General features: G+C 37.7%; 1 protein-coding gene across 1 annotated transcript in view; it reads right to left on the bottom strand.

Moving 5' to 3' along the window:
* Nucleotides 1-7,797: 7,797 nt before the first annotated feature.
* The window catches only part of LOC122084196 (zinc finger protein VAR3, chloroplastic-like), a 5,546-nt gene continuing 831 nt past the window's right edge, over nucleotides 7,798-12,512 (bottom strand). The window contains exons 2-3 of the mRNA XM_042652280.1: nucleotides 10,318-10,416; nucleotides 7,798-10,227 (exon numbers count right to left, since the gene is read on the bottom strand). Of these exons, the coding sequence (XP_042508214.1) occupies nucleotides 8,238-10,227; nucleotides 10,318-10,416 (2,089 nt within the window). The 3' untranslated portion in view covers nucleotides 7,798-8,237. The remainder of the gene's footprint in view (nucleotides 10,228-10,317; nucleotides 10,417-12,512) is intronic.

Below are 12,512 nucleotides of genomic sequence, written 5' to 3' on the forward strand. Positions count from 1 at the left end.
ATTCATATTGAAGCGTTCTAATATCTTTTCTATATAACCTCTTTGGGATAATCCTAATGTCTTGTTAGACCTATCCTGGTGAATTTCTATGCATAAGACATAGAAGGCTTCACCCATGTCCTTCATATCGAAATTAGATGCTAGGAACTGTTTTGTTTCGTGTAACAATCCTAGATCATTACTAGCTAAGAGTATGTCATCCACGTATAGCACCAAAATGATGAAACAACTTCCCTTAATCCATAAGTAGATACATTGATCAGCACAATTCTCCACAAAACCATAAGAAATTATCGTGGTGTCAAACTTTAAGTACCACTGTCGAGAAGCCTACTTCAATCCATATATGATCTCTTAAGTTTTCAAACTAAATGATCTTCAATGTCTTTTAAGAACCCTTCTGGTTGCTCCATATATACCTTATCCATTAGGTCACCATTAAGGAATGTTGTTTTGACATCCATTGATGTAATTCTAGATCATAATGAGCTACAAGGGCTACAACAATTCTAAAGGAATCTTTCCTAGAAACCGGTGAAAATGTATCTTTATAATCAATATCTTCCTTTCAATTAAACCCTTTCGCCACAAGTCGGGTTTTATATCTTTTAATATCACCAGCAGAGTCTCTTTTTGTTTTAAAATTCCACTTGCACCCCACAGGGGTAGCACCCTTTGGTAATTCAACAAGATCCCAAACTTGATTCTTGGACATAGAGTCCATTTCATCTTTCATGGCATTCAACCACAAATTGGAATCTCTATTATTCATGGCATGTGAGAATGATGTTGGATCTACTACAATCACATCATCATCCTCATTTATATGGAGGTTAAGATGGCAATCAGAAGATATTGCCGGTCTTTTAATTCTTGAGGATCTTCTTAATTCTGTTTGTTCAATTTCAATTTCCTCAGTTTGAACATTAGGAGGTTGAACAACAGGTTCAGTAACAACTGCATTGTCATAGTGTATTGGATTATTAGAGGAAGATCCTCTATGGACAATTATTGGAGGAATGTATTCTCCCCTTTCTTGTGTAGGAGATGGAACTTTAGCTGATTGTTCTTCAAACTCAATATTCCGTGATACTGAACTCCCACTATTACTGTCATCCTCTAGAAATTTGGCATCCTTAGATTCTACAATGGTAAGAGAGTGAGAGGGACAAAAAAACTTGTAACCCTTAAGACCGATCAGGATAGCTAATGAAAAAATCATTGATTGTTCTAAAGTCTAACTTCCTTTCTTGTGGATTGCATACCCTAACTTCGGCTAGACAGTCCCAGACACGTGTATGTTTTAAAGCAGGTCTCCATCCTTTCCAAAGCTCAAAAGGAGTCTTTGGTACTGCCTTAGATGGCACACTATTCAATATTTACACTATGGTTTTTAAACTTCACTCCACAAGCTTAAGGGAACATTAGAGTTACTGATCATACTTCTAACCATATCCATAAGGGTCATGTTCCTCCTTTCATTGACACCTTTCGGATCCGCAGATCCTGGCATAGTGTATTGAGGAACTATACTTTGCTCTGCAAAGTAACGAGCAAATGGACATGGTTTTTGCCCAGATTCAATGTGCCTTCCATAATACTCACCCCTATCTGATCTAATAATTTTTATGACTTTCTCAGTATGTTTCTCTACTTCTGCTTTATAGATCTTAAAGATATCAAGTGTCTCATCTTTATGATCTACAAGGTAAAGATACATGTACCTTGTATTATCATCAATAAATGTGATGAAATACCTTTGACCATTCAAACAGGATGTGGTAAAAGGTCCACATATGTCAGTGTGTATGATTTCTAGTATATCAGTACTACGTTTGGCTCCTTTCTTGCACTTATTTGTATATTTTCCTTTAATACAGTCCACACATGTACCAAAATTAGTGAAGTCTAGTGTCTCAAGGACCCCATCCTTCACTAATCTTTTAAGTCTATTTACAGAAATGTGGCATAATCTCTGGTGCCATAACTTAGCTAAATGTTCATTCACAATTATGCGCTTAGTGCCAACATTATTAGATGAAGTAAGTAAATTACTTTCAAAAACTAGATCTAAATGTAATAAATACAAACCATCCACTAAACTTCCTGAATGAACAACATATTGTTTTTGTACAGCTTCAAAAGTGTACCACTAAAAGTAAACACATATCCATAAGGTGTCAACATAGAAACAAAAATAAGGTTCCTTGAAAAAGACGGAATATGAAAACATCTATCCAAATCCAGCACACATCCTGTTTGTAAGATCAGTCTATATACTCCAACCGCCTCAACTTGAGACTACGCCCTATTTCCTGAATAGATGCTCTTCTCAGTTTCCTATGGCGGCCTTGACTCCAGAAATCCCTACAAAGTGTTGGTAACATGGATTGTTGAACCAAAATCAATCCACCAATTGTTGGAATAAGAATTAACTAAATTAGATTGAAAGCAAACATAGGACATACATTTCTTCTCAAGCCAACTCTTGAATTTGAAATAGTCCTTCTTAATGTGTCCCTTCTTACAAAAAAAGCACTTGGTTTCTTTAACGCCGGATTTCTTTATTGTCTTATTACCTTTCTTTTTCAGCCAAGACTTGCTTGACTTACTTGACTGTCCTTTGTCAAAAGTTGTGAGATGTGCACTCTCCTTGGATTCATTTCTCAGTCTCTGCTCCTCCTGAACACACATTGTCATAAGTTCATTGATAGTCCACTACTGTTGTTGTGTGTTGTATGAGACCTTGAAAGGTCCATACTCCTCAGGCAAAGAGTTGAGAATGTGGGGCACCAAGTATATGTCAGAGATTCCTACATCTCGAGCCCTGAGTTGTGCTGCAATATCCCTCATATTCATAATGTGCTATCGTACACTTCTTTTATCATCATACTTGAGGGGGCTAAACCTCTCTATCAAAGTGTTTGCCTTAGGTTTATCAGTTTCTATAAAATGCTCATCGATCTCCGCTAGAAGTTCCAAGACAGTTTGAAATTCTGGGATTGAACCCTTAATGCCTTTACTGATATTAGCTCTAAGGAGCTTCACGGTTAGGCGGTTGCATCAATACCCTTTTTTATGGTTCCTCCTTTCCTTTGCATCACTTTCATCAATGAAATGAGGTGTCTCTTCTTTATTAATCATGTCCAAGTCAATGCACCCTAGAGAAAGATTAGCTAACTCTTTCCAATCAGCATAGTTGTCTCCAGTCAGAAAGGGGAGCCTGAATTGGTTGTCAAGGATAACTGTAAAAAATTATTAACCAAATCAGTGACATGCTTAAATTTAATATTGAAATCAACCCATGCTAATTTCAATAAACTAACTATAGCTTATTACAACTAGCCTATAGGTTAAAGCTGCAACTTACTATAGTTTGTATCCTTATTGCTGACATCAACCTATGTTGATTGTTCAACAACAAACCAAACTCATCACAATCTACCTATAGGCAAAGACTGCAATTGGTAAGGTTTGTACTTTAGTTAATAAGACTATAATGTATCATATCTAACACAAGAGGGACCCCATACCTGTGGGCCATAAGAATCCCCCTCAATTAGATATTTATCACTCCATCTTATCCCAACTTATACATGAATATTATCACCTTCCCTGTGGGGATTGATGTCAATTTTAATGCATTAGTTACAATAAAAACGATGCCCCATAGTTTATATACAAGATTGCCCTTAATTTTGATCCTTATGGACTTTTCTTTCAAATAGTGTGGCATTCACTAAGTCCATTAAATGGCAACTTTGTAAATAAATTGCATTAAGAACCCCCAAAAATACGGAGACTGTCACCAAAACTTATGTGACACATGGATCCAATACATACAAATAACATGCATATAATAAAAGCAGAAGCATAACTAAAGAAGTTTGATATTTGAACTGTCACTAGGTACATAAAGGTGCCAAAATTATACTACAAGTAGCGTCCCATGACAAAATCAGATGTTATGGACTGTACAACGCTCTCGAGCACATTAAAAAACACCAATTTAGTCAAAAAAATCACATAAAACGCATGTATATATCATAAAATATGAAAGAAAAAAATATATATAACACATTTATCACCCATGATAAGACAAAATACTATCCTCTCACTTATGTTTGATGAAGTAAACATAACAGAATTCTGACCTCCAAATTGTTTACATAAAAAAACATAAAAGAGAATGTGACGTGTTGGTTTCATAAAGCAAAATATGAATTTGAAACCAACACATCGCGGTTACACTATTTTGCTTTATGAAACATTTTTTTTCTTTCAATTTAATTAGTTTAAAATTAAAATAACATTAAAACCTTCAACAATTTGAAAAATGATAGGATTGTCCCATCTTCTTCCTTAATCAAGCATTGATACTAAAAACCTGTGAGGTTTTTGTCCAACGTTTCAGCCACTTTTGTTGGTCAAAATGGATTGCACCAACCAACCTTTCAACCGACAAACGATCGATCAACTTGAAAAACAAAAAATCAATCATGTCCCATCTCGTTCTATGAACAAAGCCAGAAACCCCTCATATTGTTCTGGTTTTCAGAATTTAAAACCACCATTAATAGGGTCATTGGATTAAATCCAAAAAGAAAATTCTCCACCTTGAACTGTGATCCAAAATTCTCCACCTTGAACTGTGATCCAAAAACGAAAAAGCCAAAAAAAATTCTTTGTTGATATGTTCTTAATTAACGGTGATAACATAATGTAGCAAACATGAAATCATAACACCATTAAAATTAAGAAGAGATAAATTGTATGTTTTCTTCTTCCACAAGGGCAAAACACCAAAAGGTCAAAAAACTTCAAGTGACCAAAGCGGCAATGTAACCTTACTCTGATACCACATGTTAGAGCATACAATCATGTTCTGGAAATTAATGGATAAATGCACTCCACCTCCTGATTGCCCTAAGAACATTGAAGATTGCGTTGCCATCTTTGATCAACTTCAAGTTGTATTTCGACGATCACTTCTTCTCCTGTGAGTGATTTCATGAACTCTACCAACACTTAGACAAGAGTATAATTACTAGTCTTGTTAGGTCTCTCCTTCATTCACTCATTGATGGTGATGAATATTAGCATATCCCTAAGACTAGATACCCTTATCAGAGTTCCTATCCGTTATAACTACCACATTCATGTAGTTTCCTAATCAGATAGGCAACTGCCTTAACCACAATGTAGCAATAATGCAGGGTGACGTGGTATGAAGACCACATTACGCCAACATACCGTCCTTAAGGCTCCCAAAAAATATCTTCAAAAATCCATCTTCTTGCACACAACAAGATGACTACAAAAATCTATTGCAATCTCCAAAGGTAAAAATAATTGTTAGGCGATGGAACAAAAATCCTCGCTTTCTTCTATGCCTAATCATACGAACTAGGAACAAGCCTCTGAGCAAGAACCATTGATACCTCCTCCGTCTCAGGAAAATCTTTTGGGATTGACTTCTGGTGGGAATCTCAAAAGGAAGAAAAACTACGATTTAAAAAAAATACAATGTACTTTTTCAGTCAATCTCCAACAAACTCATTGAGCTTGCCAACAAACTTATTTTTTTCTCCATTAATTTGAAGTCATGGGTATATGCCTAGAAATTGAATTTGAGCATCTTCATTCCCTTTCCATATAAAGTGTAGTGATCAAGCTCTTCATTGCAAAGATTAAGTTCCCCTTATGTTGATTCTCAATTGGAATGTAAGAGGAGTTAGGTCCATTGTTACAGCTCTTAATACTCATATTAATAGTTACAAGCTAGACTTGTTTTTCCTTTGTGAAACAAAAGTGCAGGAATCAAACCATTCTCTTCTCCCTTCACAAATAAAGAAATACATTACTATTGGTTTTATTGCAAGCAAAGGGAAGAAAGGCTTAGCCAAAGTATTCTTTTGGGTATATATTTGATGTAACCCTGATGGGTAGTTACTTGTAAGTATGAACTGGCAGGTTTGAACATTTTTGTGTAAATATATTAAGTATCAGTAGAAGTTCACCAGTTGTAGTTATCTTAATGTTTATTAAATACTTGTGGATTTTAGCCCATTTCACAATTTGTGACCTTATAGTATTGCACCCCCTGTTGGATTGTTGAATATGAAAACGTGTCTAATTCACCGGCCTTCAGGTAAGTGTAGATAGGGTGTGACAACAAATAAGTTCATTTTAGAAACTAATCTTTCTTGGTAGACTAGTTCCAGGTTTTGGAATAGCTTCAATCGACCCTACATTTCCACTAATCCACAAATCTATCAGCTGAAAAATCAGATCTAGTAACTCCTTCAGCATTTGATCGGACCCATGGATCCCGAGTTGGTAAAATTTCATAATCCCCAATAACTTATGTCCCTTTCACGAAATGGAAAGAGAATCTGAATGGCATTTTTCCCTATCCTGTAATTTTAATAAGCATATTTGGGTTGCTGGTTCCCTTGATTTTGAGGAATGAATTCCTAGGAGGGTGGGGGAATATTGCTGATTTGATCCTTACTTTCATCCAGAACCCATCCTTGTCAGCTTCTGATCTTACTCAAATCCTCATCACCTTCTCCATTACCACCGATGACATTTGTATTATGAGGAATAACATCATCTTCAAAAAGGCTTAAACCTAATCCCTTCCATCCGCTCTCCCAAATTTCAAAATGGGAGAACAACCTTAAACCTATTCAAACAACTGCCAGCCAATCCTTATACTAGCCTATTCATAGGCTATCAAAACCCTTAAGCTTTTACCTCTCCCTACCCACCCATAACCAGGCTATTTTAATTTCCGATGACAGCCACGACCCTAATACAAAATAAGGATAGATATCCATTTGCATCAGTAATAATAGATTCTATTTGGATTCTATGAACTATGGACATGCAAGAACTGCTCAAGAAACAAGCAAGAGGAATCAAGCAGCCTATGGGAATCAAAAAAATAGAATGTTGGACCAACTCTCTTTAGCTGGTCAATTGGCTAATCACTTTTGTAGCTCATGCTTGACTGGCGCCGGAAAATTGTAGAGGATTAGGAGGTAATACAAGTGACCACTTCAAAAGAAAGAAAAAGAGCTTGCCACCCAAAGGAAATCCACCTAAGGGATAAGAGAATTCAAGAAGAACTATTTCTTCTCAAAGACCAAAGGCTCAAATTATAAATAAACTCCAAGTATGCATTTCATTCACTGATATAGGCTTTATATAGATGAGCATGGAACAACATTCCAAACATTAGTAATTTCCAAGAATGAAACTAAGCCTAATGGGAAAAAAAAAACACATGGGGAAGACAAACAACTATCCAATAGCAAAGGATCTTAGGAATCTTGAGAGGCATTTTTCACATCTTGAAGAGTCTAGAAATATATTGGTTGAAGTGCCCAAGAAGTTCTAAAACCGAATTTGAATGGAAGTTAAAGTACAAAGATGAATTCTGAAATTCTAAGTGTCTAAAGCCAACCCAGACATACTTTACCAAAACGACCATAACTTCATCTAGAAAATAGCAAATGAGTCACCTTTTTTTTTTTTTTTTTTTTTTTTTTTTTTGAAAAAAAACTTCCAAACCTTTCTATCCATATACACACGACTTCTAATTCCTTCAAAGTTGATACAGGTATCGCCATGAAATTATCCCAAAATCTTGAACTGCAACTTTTATTTCCAACTTCTATCATTTGGCTTGGGCTTGTGGGTTTATTGGACGGGGTTATTGGCCCATTTGAAAATACTCCTGCATCATACCCAACATGACCAAGGACAGGACAAGATCCACACAGCTGAACAAATAAACATAAAGAAATATAATTAAGTTCTTTTTCCTGGTGAAAAGAGTATCAGCCTGTTGAACAGATAAACATAGAGAAATAAATCTCCATCCCAAAAGGTTAAAAAAACGAAAAACAAAAAACAGCAACAGAAGGGTAACACAAAAAATTGAGGTTATCAAACACCAGAGTCGTCCACTAACACCTCTGGACCTAGCGCTTGGAATAAACCCAATAGATTTACAACCGTCTTTGATTTAAACACCATGTTCAATCAAGGCTTTCTTTTATTTTTTTAATATAACATTCTATCAACAAAACCAACCGATTTGACATCCAAATGCGCCCAAATAACCAAAATTTCTAATGGTAAATTTCACCTTTCAGCATTGTTCTTATTTAAGTATCCTCTCCACAAACAGATTTTACCCATACAACAAACCTCTGATAAATTTAGCTTTAATCATTCTCCCCCTTCACTGGATCAGAGCTCACAATAGGAAGGTTCCTTCTGTATTGGGGGGATGTCAGCCTCCTTTCCAAAGGTGTCTTGCGCTTACTGACAACAAACCTGTTTACCCCTTTCCGCATCGGCATTATCTCAGGGAAGTCTTCATCAGGGATATTGCTCAACTCTGAAATGTCTTTTATCTGAGCAACCCGCCGAAACCATCTCTGTTCCTTGGCCTCCTGAGACATATCCAAGGGATCTGGTTCCTTCACTGCTGATCCCTCCAAGCTCTCGCCTGAAAATCCCCTATTCCAACTCTCCCTCCGATTCTCAAGGTTCTGAGGCTGCTGGGACGAATTCCCTATGGCATCTCCTGTACTCCCCTTCCAGGAGGATCCACTACTCCAACTTCCCCTGCTATTAGTCTGCAAATTATCAGATACTGGAGTAGAATATCCCATGGTTGGTGACCCCATACCCCCTTTCCAAGATGATCCACTGTTCCAACTCTCCCCACTATTAGTCTGTAGATTATCAGTTCTGGGGGTAAATCTTCCCATAGTTGATGCGCCATAACCTGCACTTTCTGCACTGCCCCTCCGAGAAGATCCACTATTCCAACCCTCTCCACTACTATTCTGTAGATACTCAGGTCCTTGGGCAGAACTTGCCATGGGTGGAACCCTATAAACAGCACTGCTATTGTTTTCACCATAGCTATTTTCAGCTTTGGTAGTGTTCCCGCTCTCGCAACTGGTATGCTGATTCTCCGACCGTTGAACCGAAATACTGGAAGCCCTCCAATCAGAAACAATACCCGCAGATGACTTCTCCAGCACATTTGGAATGCTTTCAGCTGTTCCAGCAAAAGAAGTCTCGTTCACAGCTTTCTCTGTTGAAGGTTCTTTTTCTGGCTGTTTATCCTTCTTAGCAAAATAGTCTGGTGGAAAGGGAACAAAAGGTACAAAGTTGGTATTGCTTGATTGTTCCACGGCCATGCGTCTCTTGTACAAGGGTGAGGTCAATGATCGGTCCTTCTTCTTGTTAATTACAAATCGGTTCTCCCCTTTGCGCATTGGCATGATTTCTGGGAAGTCCTCATCTGATATTGCACTTGAGAGATCTGTAACATCATGTAGCTCTGCAACTTTTTTAAACCACCTCTCTGATTTTTCAGCCTGATCTTTATCTTCTTTGCCCTCAGTCTGGTTTAGGGGCTTTTCTGAGAGACGCAAACCATCACTTGATTTACCAGATTCAGCACTCCCAGAAGAAGATCCTGTTGGGTCGCTTGTACTGCCAGCAAGTGAATCATAGTTTCCTACCACTTGTTCACCTCCTGTCTCTGATTTCTGAGGTTTAGCAAACATATCTGCAGGTAATGGCACAAAAGGAACATAGCCGGAGTTGTTTCGTTCAGAATGTCCATACTGTGGAGAAGCCAAACTTGAGAATGAGGACCTCTCGGTTCCGGTTATTTCTCCAATAGCTCCTTTATTACTACCAGTCTGTGAATGAGCTGAAGAGCGGCCAAGAATCCTGTCCAAACTCTGACTAACTGATGCCTCCTGAGTCTTGCTCTGATTTACCTCACCTCCATCCCCTGCCCGAAGATCATTCTCGACAGTTGTGCCATCATTGCCCAAATTTCTTCGGTATTGCGCATTAGCCAACCTTTGTTCTAGGGGTGTCTTTCTTGTGCTGACAACAAATCTATTGACTCCTTTCCGCAAAGGCATGATTTCCGGAAAATCTTCATCAGCTGCAGCACTGCTCAAGTCAGAATCCTTGTCCAGTTGAGAGATTTTACTAAACCACCTCTCTGCCTTTTCATCATTTTCACCAAGCCATCTATCAATATCAACCTTCTTTAAGTTACTTCCATTGCTGTAACCTAAAACAGACCTTGGTGTCATGGCACCATATGTGGCCTCTCCAGGTCGCTTGCAATCGCACCTTAAGCATACTGAATTTCTCCCATAATTGAAGAAATCACATCTGAGAAAAGTGTCTATATACTGTTAAGAATCAAGAAAAAAATATAATTCAGCAATTTAAGACAAGGGAAATAAGTTAAAAATAGCTTACTGAGGGCACTCCCATTCTCCACCAGTCAGCTGTCTCTTGGGCCGTAACTCATTGCATTCTAGGCATTTCATGTTCCTTGCGAAGTTCATGAACCTGCACCTGCCCAAGAAAAAAGATGCAATGATGCCAATACTCAAAGAGAATATGATGAGGTCATTCATGAGTTAAAATTTGGAAAATTATAATTTGAATATGAGAAACAGAAAACAGGAGATAAAGAAATCTTTCTTCAGATTATCAAGGGTAGTTTACACTTTGACCCCCTTTTTCTCTTTGACAATTAGACAAGCACCCACACTTACTTTGGCATTACGCCCAACTCTCCGAGCTTTCACTAAGGTATCAAATATATTCATCTATTTTCTGCTTTGGATTTCAATTCTGTTCCTTCGATATTGGCTTTTCTATACTCATTCAGATTGCTGGAATTCATACCATCTGATTTTGATTCTGGCTTCAGAAAACACTTATTGGCAACGTTCTAATCAATATTCTGATCTCGATATCAGAATCTGCTGCATAGATTCCGTAGCCTGCTCCAAGTAGGATTCGATTATTGTTATTTGAACTTTGAAGGCATTATCCTATATTTGATATATATATATATATATATACTGGTCTGTTATGTCTAAGTTTAACATCACAGATTGATTTCCCATTGATCATATTAAATCTATATTCTGTCAGTTACTTGATTCACAGTTTGAATGGTTTTGGCCTGTCCCAGTTCACACTAAGAGTTGTCCACAGCAGCAGATCTGACTATTGGATCTCGCTGAGTTTTTCACCATTGACTCTAGCCAACCAAGGAGACACTCCACCAGATTTGTACGCTGATCTATTGTGTTGATTTGATTATGTGTGTTCTCTTAATTCTGGAAAATTACACTTTGTTATCAGTCCTGTTTTGGTACTGGTTTTTATCTTTAATTCAGAACAACGTCAAGAAGCTACGGCCCTAGTGCAATGCCGCCTATTAATTTAGACCAGAGTGCCCAACTCAACTGAGCCTTCTCCCAACTAAATGGGGTTAGCAACATAGATCCATACCCTCCAATCAGCTCTATTCAAAGTAATACTTGATACAAGGCCTAAGCTATAGAAGATCTCCTTTAAGATCAAACAAGTCCATCGAAATGAGTGACTGTATGTGTGATAGCATCTACTATACTACTATATCAGGAAATATCAATGAACCCAATTATTGCAATTGCTCAGGATACCCTTTTTTAGCTTCTAGGGTCTCTTTCTTAGTTCAAGATCCCTCTAACTGCGTTTGTCTTCCTCAGTTCTCCCAGAGTCATATATTAGGTCTGCCCCTGGCAACACAAAATAGTGCGAGCCGTTAATCCTAATGGGAATATGCAAATATCATTTTGGTTAATGTTGTCATATGAGGCTCAAGCTAAAACCACATCAGAACCCATCCACGTGGTCCAGATAATGATGGGCCCCTATCAGAACAGAGTTTTGTAAATTCATTTAGCGCAGACCCACTGTCAAACGTAATGACACATAACTTTGTTCCAGTAAAGCTTCACAGCATCCGATATGTTGTCAAGACAACAATGAAATTATGATCATTGGCTCATTGCATAAATCATGACAGGAAAAACAAAGGAAAATGCTAGCGCATTGGCAATATGCATATCATCCTACGTCCACCAAAAGAAAAGAAAAAGAGAAGGTTTGTGATGATTTTTAAATCTTTTCCACTAGGAAATCTATTACCCTTATGCATGAAGATAATCAATTCGGTCGTTGTGATCGAACTCTATTATGGATTTCCAACCACATTATACATAGGGCACTCTCATCTCTTCTTTCTCCGATCTTAAAGATTTCATTTCAATTGGAATTTGGTTATTCACGATGTATGATGATCCCTGTTAAGCATCCATGGCTGAAGTCCAACTCATAATTGGTAATTCGTAGGCTAAAACCTAATTTCTGGTGGCCTACCCCCAAAAAAAAAAAATTCCAAAACCCACTTTCCAACTCTCTAATATCCTAGACTGAAAACTCAGGCTTCACTCTCTTACCATGGGATTTCTGGATCATAAACCCTAGCTTTTCAGTTACTGCATTTTCTGTGCAAGGATATAATACATTTTCGCAGAGTCATAGACCTACAAGACTTCACCATTGTCCTTCACCAATTCATCTAGATACTGCCCCCCCTCCCCCCCCGACCT

The sequence above is a fragment of the Macadamia integrifolia genome, chromosome 1 (assembly GCF_013358625.1).
Source record: "Macadamia integrifolia cultivar HAES 741 chromosome 1, SCU_Mint_v3, whole genome shotgun sequence".
Classification (NCBI taxonomy): Eukaryota; Viridiplantae; Streptophyta; class Magnoliopsida; order Proteales; family Proteaceae; genus Macadamia; species Macadamia integrifolia.